The sequence below is a fragment of the Vicugna pacos genome, chromosome 8, assembly GCF_048564905.1.
Source record: "Vicugna pacos chromosome 8, VicPac4, whole genome shotgun sequence".
NCBI lineage: Eukaryota > Metazoa > Chordata > Mammalia > Artiodactyla > Camelidae > Vicugna > Vicugna pacos.
Genome location: NC_132994.1, coordinates 7,470,241 through 7,493,698, shown reverse-complemented (window position 1 = coordinate 7,493,698; position 23,458 = coordinate 7,470,241). Strand labels below are relative to the sequence as shown.

The following is a 23,458-nucleotide window of genomic DNA, read 5'->3' as shown; positions in this document are numbered from 1 at the left end:
GCCTTCCGAGACTTCTCTGACAGTCGGAGTTTTGCAAGAATAGCAAGAAGTAGATGCAGAGCTGATAAAGAGATGAGTCAGAGCAAAAAAAAAAAAAAAAAATGGAAGAGAGGTTGGTGGAGACAGGTGGAGATGTGGGAGGGGAATCTGTCCCAGTGTTGGGTAGGAGACAGTTTCTGCCGTAACACAAAGTGAGGCTTAGTCCATAAAGGCTTCCTGGCAGACTAAGGAAGGCATGCCTTCACGTGGGAATAAATTAAACGTGATTCTTACATGTGCAAGGAATGAAAAATAAGTCTCATTAGGTTGGTTTACATCTGACACTTTGTTGACTTGTGGCCAGATGCGACCGATGGCAGAAGGGGCAACCAAGGGCCCAAATGGTAGTTCAGCAGAATGGGCAAGTGAATGAGTGAGTGACTCACAAAAATGAACCTTAAAATGTTGCAATGAAACTTTGATGTCTCTATGATTTTGTTTATGTTTATCAGAGATGCACCTATATAAAAGGCTCTGCTTACTGTAGAGTGATTCTGTTTTTAAGATTGAATGGACAGAAAATAAGGACATCATTTACAGATCCCAAGAGAGTTGAATAAAGTATTTTTCTTGATTTTTCCTACTGGTATGTTTCAATTTACTTTTCATTACATTGTGTCCATCTAACAAGTGTCTTGGAAGAGCTCAGAAAGGTTGACAAGCATGCTCTACACTGTATCACAAACAATTTACTGAGGTGTCATTACCTCTGTAAACTGATAATGAGTTGTGATGTGTAATATTATGTATCAAAATATTCTACAGAAAGTGAAACAAAGACAGTTTAGGTGATTTTTTTCATTTATTCTTCAAGAATCTATCACAGCTTCTAAAAGAGAATTCTGTCTTTATGTCACAGACTACTAATTCAACAGTAATTTTTTTGGCTAAGAGAGTTTTTTATGGTTTATGATTGAGAGGACTTTTTATAAAAGTGTAATAAATTAATTATTGAATATGCAAATCAGTGTTTTGAACATACATAAAGCAGTAATACTTATTTGCTGAAACAAAGTGTTCTTGTTTACTCAAGAAATTCACTTAAAATGTTTAAAATTATTACCTTCTCCTACTATGTTAAAATTCAAAATTAAAATGTTTGTTTAGATTCTTGGAATCAGTCACTGCTATGGACTGAATATTTGTGTCCCCCTGGAAATCATTTGTTGAAATCCTAAACCATAATGTCTTTGTATTAGGAGGTGGGCCTTTAGGAAGTGATTCAGTCATGCAGGTGGAGTCCTACTGAAGGAATCAGTGCCCTTATAAAAAGATGCTGGAGAACTCTCTTGTCCCTTCCACCAATGTGAGGACACTGCTAGAAGACAGCTGTCTGTGAACCAGGAAAGGGGCCCTCATCAGATTCAAACCTACCAGCACCTTGGAATACCCAGTCTTCATAACTGTGAGAAATAAATGTTAGGCTACCCAGTCTACATCATTTTTGTTACAGCAGCCCAAATGAATTATGTTAGTCCCCGTTTCTTCAAAAATCCCAATCCTGCATAAGAATGTATCCATCCTATATTCTAACATTTGTAATTGACTTGAATATGAAAAAAAACTAGTGTCTTTCCAGAACACATTTTATGTTATCAACTTTTGAGAAAGAAAAAAAATTCACTGATGGATTAACAATAATAAAATTTACTTGCATAATCATTTGATTCCCTTTTATATTTAGCAAGGAGAATAGTTGGTATATTGTAACTTGGTCTGCATTTGTTAGGAATTAAGGTTTCGTGTCCCTAGGCATTTTGGAGACAAAAGCAGGAGCCCATGCACTGAAAAGTGTAAGCAATTAAAGCGTGACCAAGGGAAGTGTTTTCCTACCGCCAGAGAGGAGGCATTTACTCTCAGACCTTGGAAGTTATCACCATTATGGTTATTAGGAGACTCAGAGTTTTTCACACTTCAGGCAGAAAATTGAAAGTGTCTAACTGTTTCATTCTCTCCTCACATACTGAGCTCTGTGTGTTTTTGTTAAAGGAAGCATTAAACAACCTGTCAGCACATACACATTGGATTAGGGACTTTTATCATGTGGAGGGGCTCTAGCCAGTGCAGAGAAACACTATTGGAAGCTTGGAGGCAGGAAAATAATTGTAACTTAGCACTTATTATCTAGAGAAATCAACTATAGTTTTCTTCCTTAGTGTTTTATACTGTGAACCTGTTGTTTTTAATTTTCTGAGCACCGACAACCCACAGTGCTCAAACAGTATCTCTTAATCAGAGCACAATAATTAGATAGAGCCTGCATGATATTCACGGGGGCTACATGGCACAGAAATTCACTAAGTGAGTTTCTCTTCCTTTTTTCTGATTTATCATATGACTTCTCTTTTAAGTATACTAGGGATAAATTTTATAGCTTGTTCAATCACGTAAGTATATATCACATACACACACACACTTGCACACACACACACAGTTACTATGACACGATAGTATAAGAGAAGAATGAAAATCAGTAAGGGGCTGACAAGACATCTTTCAAATACAGCATATTTAACGAGGTGAAATCTTAGTTGTTTTTTAATTTCATGATATATTTACCGGTACACACACTGAATTTCTTCTAAATCTGATTGCAGCAAATGTCTGGTTGCTCTACATCACAAGATTGTTATCAAGATTGTGGTGAGGCAATCCCTTAGAAAATGCCAATCATTTCAAACAAAGTTCTAGGAGAAAAAGTCTTCAGAATATAGTTAATTAAAATGATCTCTGCAACTCTACTTTGACACTCTATCCTGCCCTAGATTACAAGCTTTTCTCTCATTTTATTAGCAAACTTCTAGCAAAAGTAATCTAAAATCACTCTGTTGCTTCTTCTATTCCATGTATTATTATTATTACTGGTTGATCTTTTTTAGCTTGAACATATGCTCCTTTTAGAAATGTTCTCCATCTTTGGTTTGTGTGGCAACGTATTTTCCCTTGTTCTATTACCAGTCTCTTACTCTTTACCCACGTTTGTGGGCACCTCTTCTTTAGCCCCTCAGTGATGTCGAACCCCAGTCCTTAGCTTCTCCTTGTGTCATTCTACGATCAATCTGATCAGTGACTGTGGCTTCCACTATGCCCTATGTAGATTCCCACAGTCATACAGTCATGATCTCTTGTGATCTCCAAGCCCATAATTTTTTAAAATTTATTTTTTATTGAGATAACTTTGGTTTATAACATTATATAAGTTTCATGTCAACAACATCTTATTCCTACTTCCAAGTATGCTACAGCAGGCTTGTCACCAAAAACTTTAATTCTTACCCATCACCAGACAGTTGATCCCTTTGCCCCTCTTGAACCCCACTCCCATCTTCCCCTCTGGTAACCACTACTCAGTTCTGTGTATCCATGGTTTGTTTTTGTTTGGTTTGCTTTGTTCACTTATTTTGTTATTTTGTTTATTTGTTTGTTTCTATCTTCCACAGATGAGTGAAATTATACATATTCATCTTTCTCTGTCTGACTTATTTCACTTAGCATAGTACCCTCTAGGTTCATATCTATAATTATTCACAAGTTCAATAGCTTTCATAATCATCCTCTCGTCCTTATTAATTATTCCTATTATCTAACTTTACCAATTTTTGCCCTGTAGTCTAAACCCCTCCAATCCCATACTTCAGTTGCTATCTGAATGAACACGACATGTTACTCCAGGTTCAAACTTCTTAAGTGCTTCCTCCAGGCACCGGCATTTAAATACACAGCACTTTGTATTTTATTCAGGATCCATTATGCTCAGACTCATGCTCACCTTTCCAGTATCAAGACTTCTTCTTTTCAAACTTCGTGTCTCCCCAGTAAATAAATAGTTTCTACTCCCATTCCACTTCTCCTATGCTTTTCCATTACTAAGCCTGTTTTGTCTGCCTGTAATGACAGTGTATATATTTTCTATCTTGTGGACACTCCATCATCCTTCAGATCTCTGCCTAACTACAGACTCTTACTCCCCCAAGGAGCCCAGGAGGTTTCCTTTTCTGTTTTTCTGTATTGCTGCTGTGTATTTCTATTAGAGTAAACACCTAACCCTATTAGAGATATTTGTGTGTTTCCTCAATCAATTATTATCCCCTTGAGTCTTGAGAACCTGCATTTAATTAATGTAAGCTCACAAAAATTAAATTCTGCATGAAAACCCAATTTTTACTTGGGAAAAATATACATGGTTAGGAAATAAGAGATCAATCCAAATCTAAATGACTAGAGATTAATTTATGCAAATTTTTAGAATCTTTTCATCCAGTCTTTAATCATTCATTTAAAAGATGCTTACTGAGCAAGTACTATGAGACAGAAACTGTACTTGCCCTGGGGTACAGAAAGGTAAACAGAACATTTTCTACTCTTTTAGAGCTTATAGTCTGATTTATCTAGGAAAAAGTCAGTAAAGTGTATTCGTATTATAGAAGAAGTTCCACAACTCTGTTTAATGATCAATAAATATACTGCTAATGGAGCAAAGTTGAATCTACAGTAAATTCCATGTGCTTACAAAATATAATTTCCTTATTTCATCAAGGGCATATGTGTCACATCAACTATGCACATGACTTTTGTTCTTTAGCTACATTTGCTTTGAAAGTTTATAGTTTACATATAAATCAAGTCATAATAATTACAGTGAGTAGACTTTTACCCATTTTGTATTACTAGTGAGAATCGGAAATAACATCTTCCTGTATCTCCAATAAGAAAAAAATAAGAAGTTTAAATATGTAGAGTACAATGATGAATACAGTAAGATTCATAAATGTAATAAGCTATTGGCACACTTAACAAGTAGCATTAAAATTTTAAAGTAATGATCTGTAATAACATAAAGTGGAGCCAAATAGTCAATAGCATTTAAGTCAGCATGCAAGATTTTACCCTAAAGCATAGGTTAATAATGACAACAATAAGCTAATTATCTAAATGGAAATTTAGAAGGTAGGCTGGCACATGAACAAAACTCAGTAGAGAGTATTCTTTCATTTTAGGAACTCCATGTGAAGCAGAAACTGGGCATGGACTCTGGTGCCATTTCTCAGGAAATCCTTTTTGTTTGTTATTAAGCCAACCCCTTGGATATCCAGTGAAATCACTAGTGTAGGGGTGAAGGAAAGCTCATATGCTTATTTCATTATTGTGAAATATAATGCACATATATAGTCATAAGATGGAAAAATAGCTTGATACTAGAGCAATTTTGTGTAATGAGAATAGTAAACTTTTAGTAACCCCTTGGCAGGATTGATTAAGACATATATGTTAGTAGAATGCAAACCTTTTTTTGAAATCATGGAGATATGGCCCCACTAACTAGGAAACTCCTAAAGTTTACCTACTTTTCTTTTTCATAGAAGTGACATAATAAATGTATTTTGTAACATTAAGAGAAATACCTGGTTTGCTCCATGTAGACCTGGAACTCCACCAATAAAGACAGCCCCTGATTCTGGCAGGGGTTCTCCAGACATGCGACCAATAGATTCGCTTGCTTTTATAGTCTTCCCTAGAATAGTCAGTTCAGCCTTGCATGGATCCAATTCTTGCCTGCAACCATTTAGATAAGAAACTTATGGTTTTAGCATGCTTTGCAAAAACATTTGTTTGACCAATTGTTTAAGCTATTAACAAAAAAAGAAAGATTCAAGTAAATAGATCATCTCACTATAAAACCAACAAAGCCAAAAGTAGATTAATCTGTTGTAAATTAGAAATCCTTAATGATTTAAGTACATCAAGTCAAATTTTGATAAAACAACAAATTGTTGTGATTGTCTAATGAAATAAACAAATCCTGATAATAAACAGATCTTCCTTATGAAGGACTGAAGTGATATTAAAGTCCAATATTCTACTTCAGGTTTTTACATTGTTAAATTTTCTATGTGTGTGAAAATTACTGTAACAGATCAGATTTAGATATGATTATCTAATGGGCAATATATCTTTAGGTTGAAAATAGTAGTATTGCAGAGAGTAATTAGTTGTGGAAATACAAATCATAGCAAGAAATAAAGCAAATAAAATAAAAAAAACACTAATTGAATATAACTTAATTAAGAAACTTCTAGCCATAGTTTTCATGTGCTCATTTTTTAGAAAGATGAGAAAAAGGCTTCAACAATATTTTAACATGTAAATATGCATGTCTCATTTACTCTAGCCATTTATTTAACTAATCATGTAACCCAGGGACTAGAAACTGTGGCCCGTGGGCCAAATCTTGCCTGCCACCACTTTATAAATAAAATTTAACTGTAATAGAATAACATAGTTCTTTACACATAATCAATGGATGCTTTCACAGCAGAGTTGAGTAGTTGCAATGAAAACTCTAAGGCCTGAAGAGCCAAAAAACTTATCATCTCATTATACAAAAAGTTGATAGATTCATTATCTAATTGATTTATTTATTTACCTACCCAGCAAGTAACTTTAATTATAATCCTTTTCAATATCCACATTCATAAGATACCTATGAAATATTTACTTATCAATGTCATCCTACATTGTGAATATGCAACATTCTGCATTGCATATACTTACATAAACTTTTTAAACCTTATTTTTATAAAAATATAGTTGATTTACAACATCATATTAGTTTCAGGTGTACAACATAGTAACTTACTATTTTTATAGATTATACTCCATTTAAAGTCATCACAAATTAATGGCTTTATTTCCCTGTGCTGTACAACACATTCCTGTTGCCTAGCCATATAATACAGAGTAATTTATACCTCTCAATCCCTTACCTCCAACCTGCCTCTCCCCCAGCACCCTTCACCTGATAACCGCCAGTCTGTTCTCTATACCTGTGAATCTGTTTCTGCTTTGCTATATTCGTTCATTTGCTTTATTTTTTAGATTCCACATGTAAGTGATAACTTAAGCATAATGCCCTTCTGGGCATATAGCCTGAGGGAGCTCTAATTTGAAAAGATACATGCACCCTGATTTTCATAATAGTATATATATTAGCTAAGACATGGAAACAACCTAAATGTCCATTGACAGATGACTGAATAAAGAAGCTGTGGGATATTTATACAATGGACTACTACTCACATAAAAAAGAATAAAATAATGTCATTTGCAGCAACATGGATGGATCTGGAGATCATCATTCTAAGTGAAGTAAACCAGAAAGAGAAAGAAAAATACCATATGATATCACTCATTTGTGGAATCTGAAAAAAAAAAAAAAGAAAAGAAAAAGGAAGATACTGATGAACTTATTTACAAAACAGAAATGGAGTCACAGACAGTAAACAAACTTATGGTTACCAAAAGAAAAGGGGGTGGGAAAGGATAAATTGAGAGTTCAAGATTTACAAATATGAACCACTATATATAAGATAAATAAAAAAACAAATTTCTTCTGTATAGCACAAGGAACTATAATATCTTGTAGTAATCTATAATGAAAAAGAATATGAAAATGAATACATATATGTATATGCATGACTGAAACATTATGGTGTACACCAGGAATTGACACATTGTAATTGACTACACTTCAATTAAAAAAGATTTAAAATAAAAATAAATAAAAATAAGCATAATACCATCTAGATATATCCATGTTGCAAATGGCAGAGTTTTATTTTTTAATTTGACATTAGTTGATTTACAATATTAGTTTCAAGTGCACCACACAGTGATTCAAAATTTTTATAGGTTTAAAGTTATAAAATATTGGCTATAGTGCCTGTGCTGTACAATATAACCTTGTAGCTTATTTATTTTATATATCTTGCCCCTCCTCTCTTCCTCTCCCCATTGGCAACTATTAGTTTGTTCTCTATATTTGTAAGATATATGGAAGCAGCCTAGTGTCCGTCAACAGATGAATGGATAAAGAAGGTGTTGTATTCACATATTTACATAAACTTTTAATTTAGTTAGGCATAATGAAAAGGCTAAAAATTAAGTCTCTATGAACTACCATATTGAGAACATACTCAAGTAACTACTACCTAAGTCAAGAGGTGAAAATTTACTGTTAAGAGTCCCCACCCCAACACACACACACACACACAGTATCACACATTCTCCAACTTCATTCAGTGCTGTGCTTTCAATATTTATCTTCCTTATTGAATCTAATAGTAATTTGGTTTTTTTTTTTCAAGATGTATTATTATGTTGATATTTTATAAATTAGTTATTCTAGTTTTGGTATACATTTTGGTGCTATTATGAATACTGATGCTATAAACATGCTTGTGTATATTGTTTCGTGAATATATATGAACTTCTGTTGGGTATTTAACAAAAATAATTTAGAATTCTTTACACTTGGGATATATGCTCTTTTGGTTTTATTGCACTTTATTTTTCCTTCACACATTTTTACTTTCTTATAGTGTCTTTTAATGATCAAAAGCTCTTAACATTAATGTACAGCAATTGATCAGTCTTACTTAAGGATTCATCTTTTTGTTTGTGTTGTTGTTCATTTTCTGCCCTATTTTTCAAAATATTATTTCACTATTGATATTTAGCTCTACAATCCACCAAGAATTGGTTTTATATATGGCCCCAGGTATATATCAATTTTTTTTCTCATGGAAATTGAATTGACTCAGTGACATGGATAGAAAACAACTGTCCATTCTCCACTGTTCTTCAGTATTACTTTGTCATAAATCATGTTTATATATATATGGGTCTGTTTCTAGACTCTTTATTCTGTTCCTCTGGCCAATTTTTCTGTCTTTATACAAATACATCACTGTCTTAAAACTTACTCTAAAAATACAGTATTTAATATCCACTAGAGTATATAAATCCTCCTACTTGTTTTTTCTCCCTCAACAAAGTTTTGGCTAGAGGTGTGTGTGTGTGTGTGTGTGTGTGTGTGTGTGTGTGTGTGTGTGTGTTCCTGGGCTCTCTTTCTATTTTGGGGGTTGATATTTCTAGCCCTGTACCAACACCACACTATGAAATACTGATACTTCACAGTAAGTCCAGATATTTGTAAATTCTCTTCGTTCAGTTTTTTTTAAATTGTAGATTATCAGATACTGTTTTCTCCTTTTATTCTTTTAATCATGATGAATTATGTTGACTGGTTTTTGAATGTTTGAAGACATTCCTGGAATACCTTAGTCATAGTGTGTGTCTTATTTATATAACACAGGACTCACTTTATATTTTAGGGAATATGTTGACATATTGTTGACATATTCCTTAAAAAATAGAGAAGTGAATCTTGTGTTATATAAACAAGACATATGTGAGAAAGACTGTCCTTCAAATTTCCTGTCTTGTACTGCTCTCGTAAAATTTTGGTTTCAAGATTATGCTGTATCTTATATTCTTTCAGGAAGTTTATGTAATATTGATGTTACCTCTACCTTTCATGTATGATAGAATTTACAACTATAACCACATGGGCTTGGAGTTTTCTTTGAGTAAATTATTAAATATGGCTTTAATGTATTTAAGCAATATAACTCTATGTATTATCATATGTTTTTTTCCTAGGATTTTTAAATTTAATCTAAATTTTGAAAATAATTGGTAAAAATATTTCATAATTTCCTCTTATATTTTTATTGGTGTCAGAATTCTAATGACACTTATTTTTCTTGTGATATTGGCTATTTGTATCTTTTCTCATTTTACTTGTTTTGTGGATCAACATTGGTAGAGAGTAGTAAATTTCAAAAAAACACTCTTGGCAGGGTTGATAGTCACCATTCTGTTTTCTACTTTGTTAACTTTTGCTCTTTAAGATTTTCTTCCTTTAACTTTCCTTGGGGCTTAATCTAGTCTTCTGTTTCTAGGGGTTTTAATCTAATATATTGTCTCAAGATTGTAAATTTCCCTTGAAGAATATATTTAGCTATGTTCAACAAGTTCTATTATTTATTACCATCTGCTCAAAATATTTTCTCATTTCTTTTGTGATTTTTTTCCTTTGCTCAAGAATTATTCAAAGTTGTACTGCATGTTTAAAAATATACTGGGATTTTCTGGTTATTTTTTATATTATACAATTTTATCAAATTTAAAATCTGATTTAAATCAGGCCTTGTTCAAGGAATATTCTCTATTTGCTCTTAATTATTTGAAGTGTATTGACATAGGCTGTGTAGCCCAGGATGTGGTCAATTTTAGTAATGCTTTCATGACCCTAGAAAGTCTGTAGTTAATTTCAGTGTTCTAAATATGTGAATATGGTCATGTATTAAGTACACACACACATGCATACACACACACACACACACACACTTAAGCACGTTTGTAGTGAATATAGCATAGGAACAATGAAATAATTGACTCATGTCTGTGACGCATGTATTTTTTTCTTAAAAAAAAACTACAGAGATTTTTTTTTCATCCTTTTATCTGTATCATAATATAAAGTTAATAGAGTAAGACTAGGTGTAGCCAGGCAGTCAGTTTGAGGCTTTGATGAAGTTTTGAAAATTTTTTAAAAGACCAGTGATGCTCTCTATATTAAGAACATGGGAGAAAAATGTGTTGAACATTTTTAGAATCCATTGATATTCTTGCATTCTGTATTTAGAAGCAAACTAGCTTTCTGGGTTAATTACTACTTACAATTAAACTGTTAAAAATATCTTAGGGAGGTTATAGCTTCCAGGAAGTTAATCATCAAATGATAAAAAGGAAAAGCGCAACTAATTTTATCCCAATCAATCTCTAAATTTTAATATTTGGAAAAAAACCTCATACTGTTTTGTGATATTAAAATAGCAATAATAATTATTCACTAATATTTTCTTAATAAACTCATTCCCCACATTTCATGAAGCAAATGATGCACATTAAAATATTGAGTATGTTTATTTGTCCTTTGATTACACTAACTCAAAGGGTAACTTTAAAATAATATATATGTACTCAATTGTTTGTTTCCTGACTTCAGAACTAGCATAAATTCATTATTAAAAAATTAGAAAAAAAAGAAACTTATCCAACATGGTTGTTAAAGACAAAATGATAGGCTCAAAATGGAGTCACTTATGCTAGGCTCGTGCGTTGCCAAACCAAGACTTAATTAACTTAATTGGAGGTTTGAGATGCCCAGAAATGGAATCTTAAACCAGTCAATGAGGAATTAACTAACTAGCATTCATTAGGTATCTGCCTCATGACACCCTTATGAGGAAGGTAAACTTGCAACAACCAGTCTACTTTTTTGCCTTGTGACTTCCTTGTTTCTGCTCCCCTCTGTCTGTAAAATCTCTTCCTTTGTATAAATCTTTGGAACTTCTTTCTAGCTGCTAGGTTGAATGATCCATGATCTATGAATCACTGAGAAAGCCAGTAAGATCTTTAAAATTTACTCAGTTAAATTTTATTTTTAAGCAGTCAACTAAAGTAATAACTTTGAATCTTTGTCAAATAATACCAGTAAAATATAGCTCAATGGCTGTATCTTCATTAAATTTTGTGATCTGCATAATTTCTCTTAAATGAGTACATAACCTGTTGTTGGATACTTACTTTCTAAGATTTAGAAATGATACATGCTTCTGTGGCTTGTGAAAATCAGCATAACCTTTTCAAAATTATTTTTTTAGGAAGTATTCTTAAAATTGAATTATTGAATCAAAGCATTGGCAGTTTTAGGGATTTACCATCAAATTGCCAACTTACACTGTAAAAACTGTTCCACTCAGCACTGTTAGACTACTGAAGTTTTTGTTTCATTTTACATTTATATTCATATGATAAAATTATCAGTTTTTTCAGTATATTCTCTACATGAAAAACTCTTCCTGTTGAATAAACAAATATTTGCTTATATTTTATACTTATGAGCAGATTTGAAAGTCACCAGCACTTCACAATAATATTTTTTTTAAATTTAAATTTTTGACCATCTTTATGTTATTAAATATTTATACACTGTCTGAAGGGGAAGATTTGCTAACCATTTTATACAATTCAACCTAGAGGTAATTGCATTATATGATAGAATTTACATTCTTTTTTAAAAAAGTCTTTTACGTAAAATAGATTTTTTAAATTAAAGTATAGTCCATTTACAATGTGTTAGTTTCTGGTATACAGAACAGTGATTCAGATATACATATATATATTCCTTTTCATATTCTTTTTCATTATAGGTTATTACACGATATTGAAAAGTGTTCCCAGTATTTTATGTATGCAGCATATATTTCTTCACCTCATATTTTATAATTTTTCAGTGCGATATTTGAAACCAATTATACTGCTTTAATTATTGTAGTGGTACAACTTGTTTCAATGTTTGATATGCCGAATATTGTCCCTTATAACTCTTTTTCAAAGATTTTCTTGACTTTTTGACATTCTGACATGTTTATCATTGAAAATATATGTTTTATTACAAAAATTGTCAGGTGGCACTTTTATTAAGAATAAAAGTTCATCTAAATTCCAAAACTTAAGGGCTACACATATATCGATACACATACCCACATACCTATATGTGCACACACACCTGCGTATATACGTGTGTGTCTTTATTATCCCACCTTAGAATATTTTATTCCAATGGGAAGAAACAGTTCTACCTTTTTTTCCCTTTATTTAACCATCTGTGCTTAATCCATATTCAACTGTGGCTTTAATCCTAGTGGAAGTGACTACTTAGAGGATGATAATAAAAACAAATGACATATATATTAATTTAATACACAATTGTACTAAGTTGTGTAGTACAGACTACAATGAAATGTAAACAAGTTAAAGGTAGAAATACTCCAGAGTTGATGTCTGTGTGATTAAGGTGATTAGGATAAGAAACCAGAAGTGTACTAGTATACCACAGAAGTGGGATTTTGAGTGAAGGTGAAAGCTGGAAGAGAAACGAATGAAGTGGAGTTTTAAAGGCATTTTTGGCTTATAGTTGAGAAGGCAAATTCATTTCAATACCAGACCTTTAAGCATCTCTCCTGTGAGAAATGAGACATGCTACATTCTGTACAGAGACCGGTATTCATTCTCTGCAGAATGAGGACACCACGAGGAGAGATCTGTGTTGTGTTTTTTCTGCATCTTTACACTTAGACCAGAGCCTTGTATGTGGTAAACACTGCAGAATGTGCTGAATTTTGAACAGTTCTACAGGACACTGTCTAAAATCTACTAGGTGCTTAATGGCTGACGTATTTTTCTTCTGAAGAGAGCATGTCCTCTATTTTCCCCCCAAATACAGGTATTTTATTAGAAAAGACTTCGTAAAATGTTGAAATTATAAATAGGGAAATGCACAATAATGTGCATTTATCCTAGAATGAGTCATTTTTATTTTATGATGATTTAAAACTTTCATTTTATTATAGAATTTTCCTCCAAATTGAAAATGTAACATATAAACTCTTTCATGATTTATCTTCTTTCTTAATTTAATAATATTATGTAAACTTTTATGTATGTTAATATTATTCCAAACTATTCATTGTAATGAGTGTATAGTAATTGTTTTTATGTTTGTACATTATTTCTAAATTAATTACCACCACTGAATATTTGGGTGTCTTTTTCCCCAATTTTTTGACTCTTGTATGATACTGCAATATATGCCTGTTCCATACACCCTAATACACGTCAATATATTTTTTTAGGAAAATTTCTGGAATTTGATTTGCAGTGTATAAGCTTTCTTAATATTTACATTGTATATTCCTAAATTTTCTTCTGAAATTTTTCTCAACTTACTCTCTGCGACGTTTAGCTTTATGTGACAACTCAGCTAGGCTGTGGTCCCCTGTAATCCAAGCACTAATGCAGGTGTTGCTGAGAAGGCATTTTGTGATGTGGTTCACATCTAGCATCAGGTGACTTTAAGTGAAGGAGATGAACCTCCATGATGGAAGTGGACCTCATCCAAGCGATTGGAAGTCTTTGAGAACAAAACTGAGGTTTCTCTGAGACAGAAGAAATTCCACCCAGTGGACTACAGAGTCAGCACCTGCCCCAAAGTTTCCAGCCTGCAGGCCTGCCCTTCAGACCTCGTACGTATCCAGCCAGATCACACAATCACACAAGGCAACTCCGTGAAATAATTACCCTAACATACACCTTCTGCTGTGTCTGTTTGTCTGTTTCTCTGGAAAAGCCCTGACTCCTACAAACATTGGTACCCAGAGTGCTGAGATGCTGGTTTGCCCCCATGTATAGAAAGAGAAAAAACTTTCCTATTACCTCCCTCACAGTTATAGCAGTGAAGCAGTATTAATGCTGATTGAGTACAGAATTTGATTCTTAATTGGATTTGGACTTTATAATAGTTTTTGTTAAAATTTCAAGACACATCTTTATTAATGAGCATTAGCCACGTGGAATTTAATTCCTTAGGGAGATCTTCTGCATGAATGGCAGTGGGTCAGGTGATGGGGCTTTGACTGTCAACTCCAGTCTGCAGATGTGCCGTGACCTTCCATCAGAATAAATGCACAGAAGAACTGAGGCTCATATATCATGGTGGGAAATTAATTATTTATGAACCTATCACTTTTGAGGCTTTCCCTTGAAATTTATTATGATTTTTATGATTTTAATACGATTTCTATTCATTGCCTCAAAAGGGAGACTGATTCACCATCAAGACCACTATTCTCTCTAGACTAATTCTGTAGACTTTCACCTTTAAATAAGCATGGACATTTTTCTTTCAGATTTAAAATTCTGAACTGGTTTTTCTTGTTTTCAAAGCTATTATCATTTCAGAAATAAATTACCCACTGTAAATGAATACCATGACGGCATATCATCTTTTTTCATATATTTATTCCACAGAGCCGGCAGCTAAACTGAAGGAAAATAAATGGTAAGAATGCCCGCCTCCTTCATAACAATGTAGACTATCAGGTTTTCTTTGCCCCAAAATGCAATTCTAATATTTCATCTAGCGGGATTTTCATTTTATTCAAGAGACACACTTTTAACAGTAGTCATATCTTTCCCCTCAGGCTCATTAGAGTGGAGGCAATGCTGTTCTGACTGTGCCTGACTGAATCTAACAGGAATTGACTGAACATAGGAAAACAGTCTTGCAACGTTACCGTTCGGCCTTTGCTGATGATACAGTTTGCCTAGCACACCATGCAGTGTAAAATTCTGTCATCAAGGCTTTTTAGTGCTTTCCTGAAAATCAGCACAGAAGGTGCTTTAAAGGTCAAATGAATAGAACAGAGTTTTTGTTTTTGCATAATGAGAAACATATATTGAACTCTCTCCAGGACTCCCAGTGTTTGAACTACCTTTAATTGTTCTTCTCCCAAACTTGTAGCAAATTTTTTATACTTGCCATTTGTATTCACACAAGTAATCATTGACAACTCTCCGCTAAATATAACCTGAAAGAAAAGTTTAGTATGTCGTAAGTTCTGTCTATTACGTTTAGGTATTCAGGGTAGGTGTCAGGAAAGGCCAGCTATTCATGGTGAACACAACAGGGATGTAGGTGAATCCCTGTTTTATTATTTTCCTGGCTACTGAATCATCATACAGAGCAAGCTCTAAGCTTCCATGTGTGTTAGCAAACCTGGAGGGAGCACATGAAATAGGCTGATCTTGTAAATAAACAATCAAAAAGACAGCAAACAGCAAAACTGCTTCATGTTGAATATCGACTCTCGGCTGGATAATTTTTTGGATTATAAAAGTCATGGTTTGGCAACTACTCTGACTTCCAGCTTACGTTTAAGAAGGTGGCTTTTACATGATGGTGATAAACCTTGCCATAAAATCTGAACATGTGTTCTTTGTTAATTGCCTATCATATTTGTATTAAAAGTAGCATTAATTTGTTTAGTCAGTCACAAAACTATACAGAAATTACGATAAAATCAAAATAACAACTCTGCCTTTTCAGAGAGGAGTCAGACCCATGAGCTTTCCATTCACACGAACAGAAATAAAAGCTAGGCATCAATTTACGCATTTGACACTGATACACTATCCTTTTTCAAATAAATTACCCCTTTATCAAACAAATAGCCCCAAATTATAGGGATATTTTATATTCATTTGTCTTCGAAGATGATTGATTAAGTTCCATCTGAAAGTTGATTTTTTTACATCAGGTATAGGCGATTCTGATTCAGAATTTAATTCAATTCTGATTCAAAAGGAGACTGATTCAATTCCTGTAATATTTATTCAGATAGTTTCCATGGATGTCAGTGGAATTAATTGCTCTCAGCTTCCACTTCCCCATCATAGCTTTGAAAAAAGGAAAATAAGTTAAACTCCCTGATTTAACACTTTGAATGGTAGATCATTGCCCAAAGAATTAAGTCAAAAGACCACCACTTGGAATTCAAGCACCTATATCCTCCAGTTCAGACCCATTTCTCTGGCCACCCTACAAAACGAATTTTCTGCTACACGTACGTCAGTCTCCTCACTGCCCCGCTTTGCCAAGGTTTCTCTTCTAGCCTTTCAATCGTTATTCATAATCAGGCACTTACTTCACCTTCACTTATTGCTTAAAATGGTACTAATATTTGCCGTCTGATGCCTTCTTTACCACCTAATACCACCAACAGTGTGCCATTCATTCTGCATTCAGTTCTGTACTGCTTTCTCTGGTTATCGGATTGCTTGATATTTCCACGTTTCATCTCTCCAGTGAAAACATGGTCTCTTAATTGGCAGAGTTATGATGTATCCATCTTTGATTTCTTAATAAAACTTAGGCTTTGTCCTAATGACCTGAGAAAAATCAATTCTCCATTTGAGTGTATACATCAGCTATGTTCCTAAAAACCTACCGACTCTTCCCTTCTGCCCTTAGCGAGGGTGAATCTAAGACGGCAGCCTTGTGGTTGACAGGGAGCCTGGATGCTGCCAGGCTCTTGGCTGCCTCTTCCTCTGGGACCACAGGTTGGCCCTGGCTGCTGTGTTAGGATTACCCTGTGCCCATGGGGCTTTCTACTGGCAAAATAACTGTTTGCATTCAGTGAGCCAGAGTCAGATTGCCTAACAATTATGGGCAGCTGCACAAAGAGCAGCTAAAGGTATTCCATTTCAGATTGAAAATACTCAGGCAATTGCACTTGTTTTCTGGCTAGTTCAAAACCAAGTATTTTTCTAGTCAATCTTTTCTTTCAGGATGTCTACTCTTAAGAAGCATGAGAAGAGACACTTTTTTTCCTTTACGTCTGGTGCTAGCAGTGGCTTTGGTCTTCAGCCTCCCAGCTCCGAGCTCTCCCACGCTCTGCTTCTACTGCTTGCATGTGGGGATGGCTCCTCAGGCATCAGAACCTTTTTGGCTCTCTTATCCCTGCCCAAACACCTATAAATAGTCTCTCCATTAAACTCTCTTCAATTAAACTCTGAATTTAAACACAATCTGTCTCCCGCTGGGACCCTGACGGATTCATGAGAGAACCAAGGAAGCTTCCCCCAAACTGCAATTAAATAATATCCTCAGGGAGAAAGCAGGTTATTCCTGTTGCAAAACAACAACAGTATTAGTGGAAAAAAATCAGAGCACTTGGATGAAAAATAAGAAAGAGGTCTTGAAGTGTTAAAATATAAAGTGAAGAAAGTATCCCAAATGTTAGGACAACAGAAGAAGAGATGGAGAGTCAGTGAAGGAATATGAGAGAACTGAAGTGCCTGCCGCGGAGAGGTCCAGGGAGCGTCCAGCAATGTGAGACGCACATCATGGCTGTGAGGGTTCAAAAGACGACAGGGAAGGAGAAGACACTAAATCCTTCCCCCAAATGACGGCATGTTATGAATAAAGGAACATAATCAGAAAAAATGAAAAAAATAAGAAAGAGGTATTGAAAATGAATAAAAAACACTCAAAGATTTTACAAATTAATATAAGTACTGAAATAGAAAGCACACAAATTCCCTCAGAAATTGTGACCAAAGATAGAAATGGGAACTCGGAGGGGGAAACTGAGGCTGGGAGACTCAGTACCTGCCACAGAGTGAGGGGTCCATGTGGCGAAGGACAAAGGGAGAGCGCTAAGTTTAACTCTGAAATTTCAGATGACTAAAAATAGAAAGAAGACCCTAAAAGAGAGACATTAAGAGATATTACATGTAAAGAGGTAAATATCTGAAGGTTATCAGATTTTCAACAGCAACACAGGAAGCTAACAGTCAGTGGAGCAAGGTCTTCAAAATTCTGAGGGAAAATCGTTCACATTTTGTGTATAAAGTTATAAATGTCAAACTAAGTCTGAGGGTAGAATAAAGAGATATACAGATGTGGTAAGGCCTTCCCAGCATCTTCTGGTTAAAAAAAGCTAATAGAGAAGTTGTTTCAGCAAAAGGGAATAAAACAAGAAACAGGAAATAAGACATCCAGAAATCATTTGACCAAACAAAGGGGAACAACGGAGATAAGTCTCATCACTAAGAGTCATGGTAGAGCTGATGAAGGGATTAAAGAAGAAGAAGAAGGGAAAAAGAGGGGGTGCATATTAAAAATTATTTGAATAAAAAAACAGGGAAATTATTTACTAGGGGAAATGTAATGAGTGGTAAAAAAGAGGAAAGATAGCTGTAATATAATACTTGTGCAAAAATCAGTATGTGTTGTTCACAACGATGTTTTTCTTCTTTGCTTGTTGCTTTTCAAAACTCTAATTTATTTTGGGGGGAGGAACAGTCCAGGTAGGGCTTATGTCAGACAGGTACCTCCTCATCCATTACAACTGGAAATCAATGATAATTTTGGAGATGAGTACATAAAAATAGCAATGTGCGTGTATTATTTAGAAGTGCAAAGGGAGAAATTCAGAAGAAACTTCTAAAGATTTTAAGGTAAATACCCCTGAAATAGGTAGGATTTGAAGAAGGGTTGAGTGTCCTTCTCTTTCTATTTAATTTTTAAATTACGTTTCTGATCACTTTGATGCCCCCTAGAAATCAAACATGAAAATGCATTAAGAATGATAGTGGAATGGGTACAAAGATAAGAGCAGGCTACATGTGACAAGAAGTGGTGCACTGATGAAGAAAGGAAGGATTCTGGGTGCTGGTGGCCAGCAGCTACCCTACATGACTGGTCTGTGCCCTCTAATGGCAGCCCGTGGTGATGGTTGGAGCACCTCGAGGACCATGATGCATGTGTCAATAAAGTTATGGGTAAATTTATTTCAAGCAAGAACATAGGGTGTATGTCTCCTAATACAGAAACTATGATTTCCATAAGGTCGCATTGTTTCCCCATATTTTCAATTCTGTTTTTCGTGATGCTAGGGAAAATAATAAGCTCCTTATTCAAAATGCATCGACCTAACTTCTCAGAGTTGTGGCGCCGCTGGCCGTGGTTATTAAGACTAAGCGAACGTCATCACAGTTGACCTTCTCTCTTGCCTAACACAGAATTACTCTTGGCAAGAACATCGGGCAGGCACTGTTTATGTCACAGTGCTTTCTGATGTGTTACGTCTGAACCTGAGGCCAGTTCTGAGAATACAGTGTCCATGTGCATTAAAGAAAAGCCCTCTCGTTTACTAGGAGGATTTCAAATGCTCCATTATTTTCAGCTGCAAAGCGTAAGATTTTTTGTTGACCCATTTGGAAAGTCTGTTTATCCATTAATAAAAATTACTAGTGGTATTGCGGTTTTCTTCAAATCATAAGGCACAAGCCTAGATGTTTTTAATAGTACTTTTGTGTCTCATAAGGAAGGCCTTCAAGTGAGCCTTAGGCAAAGAGTAGGTTGTTGACAGTACCTTCTGAAAAACTTCATTTGATTATGGTAGTCTTTTCTTTCTCTTAAATATTTAAAGGAAGCAGGCTAAAGTTTCTAGGATTCATAGAAACTATCACAGAGAGTTTTTTTCTTTTCTTTTCAATACACACACTAGTAAAAAAAATGAGCTTACAGCATAAAAGGTTACTTTCAGCAAAGAGGCTCATGTTCTAACCCAAAAGCAGTTGATCTCATCTCCCCTTGGAAAGGGTCCTAGAAAACTGAATTAGCGGCAGATTTTTTTGGCCACCTTCGCACATGGGTTTCTTTAGTGTAGTGGCAGAAATCAATGGTTTCCTTAAATATAACACTCCAGGGACAGAAGAAATCAGAGCCTGGCTGAGTTCCTAGAATTTGTGTTTTTGCTTGTATGATCATTTCTTAGCAAGTACTTTCAAAGTCAAATCCCTTTCTCTGTATTTGTAATCAAAAGGAATCAGAACCTAAACTTGGATATGAAATTCTCATGCTTAAAGTAATTCTCATCCTTGACCTATCAGAGCTTCATTTTCTGGACTGTGGTCGATTTAACTTGGGCTAAATTAACAAGAGCAGCAGTGAACAACTCAGCTGAGCTTATTGAAATGTTTTACATTTTAGGCTTGTGGATGCATTTCTGCACAAGTTCTTCATAAGCTATAATGCCTGTTTCCCTTAGAGTAACTCATTTATTCACACATCTGTCTCTTCATTCATTCATTCATTCATTTAGCAGCTCTATATAGTACTGAATTCCATCAATTTCTATCACTAAGTGCTATGATGTGAGGTCTACTTTATTTCTGTCTCTCTGTGTTGGATTTTTTTGAGACACTGACCGTATATCTTACATATTTTTAAATCCTACCTGGGTACATGGATACATTTCCAAATATTGCCCAACCTAAAATGGCTGCTTCTAAGTAAAAGATAATGGTAGGTAAGAAACAATATTCATTTTGATGATAACATAATGATAATAGCTAACACTGATTAAGTGATTACTAAATGCTTTTACCTGTTTTGGATTTTTACTGCTCAATACACCTAGTAAAAGCTTAGAAGTTATGGGACTTGCCCTAAGTTGTACAGCCAGTGATGATGAAGGTGTAGAACTCTCGCTGTCCAGCTCCAGATCACAGGCCTTTCGAGAGCACGTATATGCCTGAGATCACAGTGACGCAGTGGTAACAGGACTGTCCTGCTCCTGCATGTTCCTGAACACAGTGGCATCACAAGTTGAACTTGATCCATTTCTAAGAAAAGTTGTGTACCTCAACTTATAATTTTAAAATGGTCAGTCACAAAGATAATTGCAAACATTTGGTGAGTACTTTCTACGTGCAAGGCACATACGGTGCACTTCAGGGTATGCACCGTGACCCTCTGCTGTTGGTACCATTATTTTGTACATTTCACAAATGAAGGAGGTAAGTTTCTGATCTGTTCAGTAATAAACATAGGGTCTCACAATCAGTGACAGTGTTAGGATTTGCTTCTAAGTTACCTGTTTTCAGAAACCTACTTTTTGGTATAGCATTATACTTCTCTAATACCAAAAAAAGTAAAACTATCCATGCCTGATCAAAATAGGCTGTTGAGATCATTTTTGTTGTTATATTCAATTGACTAATTGACAATTTTCACGCAATCAAAATACAGTGGAGTTCACTTAAAGTTGCTTTTTAAAAATAGGATTTCATTGTACCTTAACTATTGTTTGAAAAAGATGAAAAAAATAATTCTTCAACTCTAGTAACAAATGCAGTCTTGTAACTATTTTGATATTGACACTATTCCAGTGAAGGTACTTATTACATCCAGTTTTTTAAAAATATTTTCCTGCAATTATTTGGATTCTGTGGTGGTGACTTGGGAGCAGTTCCAGGGGAGACAAGAGAACCTACCCTTTCCCATGGCTCCCAATTCAGCTCTCAACCAGGGAAGCCCCACCGTTAGTTATTTCCTACCATAGCTACCCATATAAAATCCTATTTATTAAAATACATCCATTGAGAAGTAGAATGACTATTCCAGTTATTCATAATTGAGCACGTAGTACAATGGATTATATATTAAGTTGTGTGCTTTAAGAAATCTTGTGGTAATGTTTTGGAAATCATAACCTTTTGATTTTTAACCAGCACCCCCATGGTATTTCTTTCTTATAGGACAGAAAGCACTAGGTGAGTTTCTTTCTGTCTTTGAGTCTAAAGAAGTCCTAGATTCTGCCTTCTGTGTAATGTAATGAGCAAAATCAGGTAAAACCAGAGTATCTCATGTGAGGCTTGTTGACCTAATGGCTTCAGTGCACTTGACCACCTGCACCACATGGGCCTTGGCACTGTGATGAAAGCACGAAACACAGTGCAGGGGTGGGGGGCCCTCATCGATGGAAATTGTTTTTCTGTATCTCATCATAATGGAGCATAGGAATGGAAATAAAGTTGTAGAAAATAAAATTTTATGTCTTGCATATATATTATTGGCTGAGATTCTTATGTGCTACATTTGGAAAAGAATGCCTGGTGGTGCTGATGGAGGTGGAACTGTTCCTTAACATGAAAAAAAGAAAGAAGTTTCACCAAATTCCCATTTCCTATCATCTTCTCTCAATACTGGCTCAAAGTTAGACTTTTCTGCTGATTGAAGACTTCAGCAAGGTAGCAGGTTACAAGATTAATGTTCAAAAATCAGTTGCATTTCTTTACACTAACAATGAATCAACAGAAAAGCAAAGTAAAGAAACAATCCCCTTTAAAACAACAGCACCCAAAGTAAAAAATACCTGGGAATAAATCTAACCAAGGAGGTGAAAGAATTATACACAGAAAACATATAAGCCATTGATGAAGGAAATTAAAGAAGACTTTAAAAAATGGAGAGATATCCCATGCTCTTGGATTGGAAGAATCAATATTGTTAAAATGGTCACACTGCCCAAGGCAATCTACAGATTTAATGCAATCCCTATCAAATTACCCAGGACATATTTCACAGAACTAGAACAAATCATAATAAAATTTATATGGAACCATCAAAGACCTAGAATTGCCAAAGCATTATTGAAGAGAAAGAAAGAGGCTGGAGGAATAACTTTCCCAGACTTCAGACAATACTATAGAGCTACAGTCATCAAGACAGCATGGTATTGGTACAAAAACAGACATATTGACCAATGGAACAGAATAGAGAGCTCAGAAATGAACCCACAAACTTTTGGTCAACTCATCTTTGACAAAGGAGGCAAGAATATACAGTCTCTTCACCAAATGGTGTTGGGAAAACTGGACAGCAGCATGTAAATCAGTGAAGCTAGAACACCCCCTTATACCATACACAAAAATAAACTCAAAATGGATGAAAGACTTAAACATCAGACAAGATACAATAAACTTCCTAGAGGAAAACGTAGGCAAAACATTATCTGACATACATCTCAAAAATTTTCTCTAGAAGAAATAAAAGCAAGAATAAATAAATGGGACCTAATGAAACTTATAAGCTTCTGCACAGCAAAGGAAACCATAAGTAAAACGAAAAGACAACCTATGGAATGGGAGAAAATTTTCGCAAATGAAACCGACAAAGGCTTGATCTCCAGAATATATAAGCAGCTCATACGACTCAATAAGAAAAAAGCAAACAAACCAATCCAAAAATGGGCAGAAGACCTAAACAAGCAGTTCTCCAAGGAGGACATACAAATGATCAAAAAGCACATGAAAAAAT

The 23,458-nt window shown here is 34.7% G+C and overlaps 1 protein-coding gene across 1 annotated transcript in view; it reads right to left on the bottom strand.

Moving 5' to 3' along the window:
- EYS (eyes shut homolog) overlaps positions 1-23,458 on the bottom strand; it is a 1,174,088-nt gene that overhangs the window by 399,326 nt on the left and 751,304 nt on the right. The window contains 1 exon segment of the mRNA XM_006211933.3: positions 5,442-5,592. Within this exon segment, the coding sequence (XP_006211995.2) occupies positions 5,442-5,592 (151 nt within the window).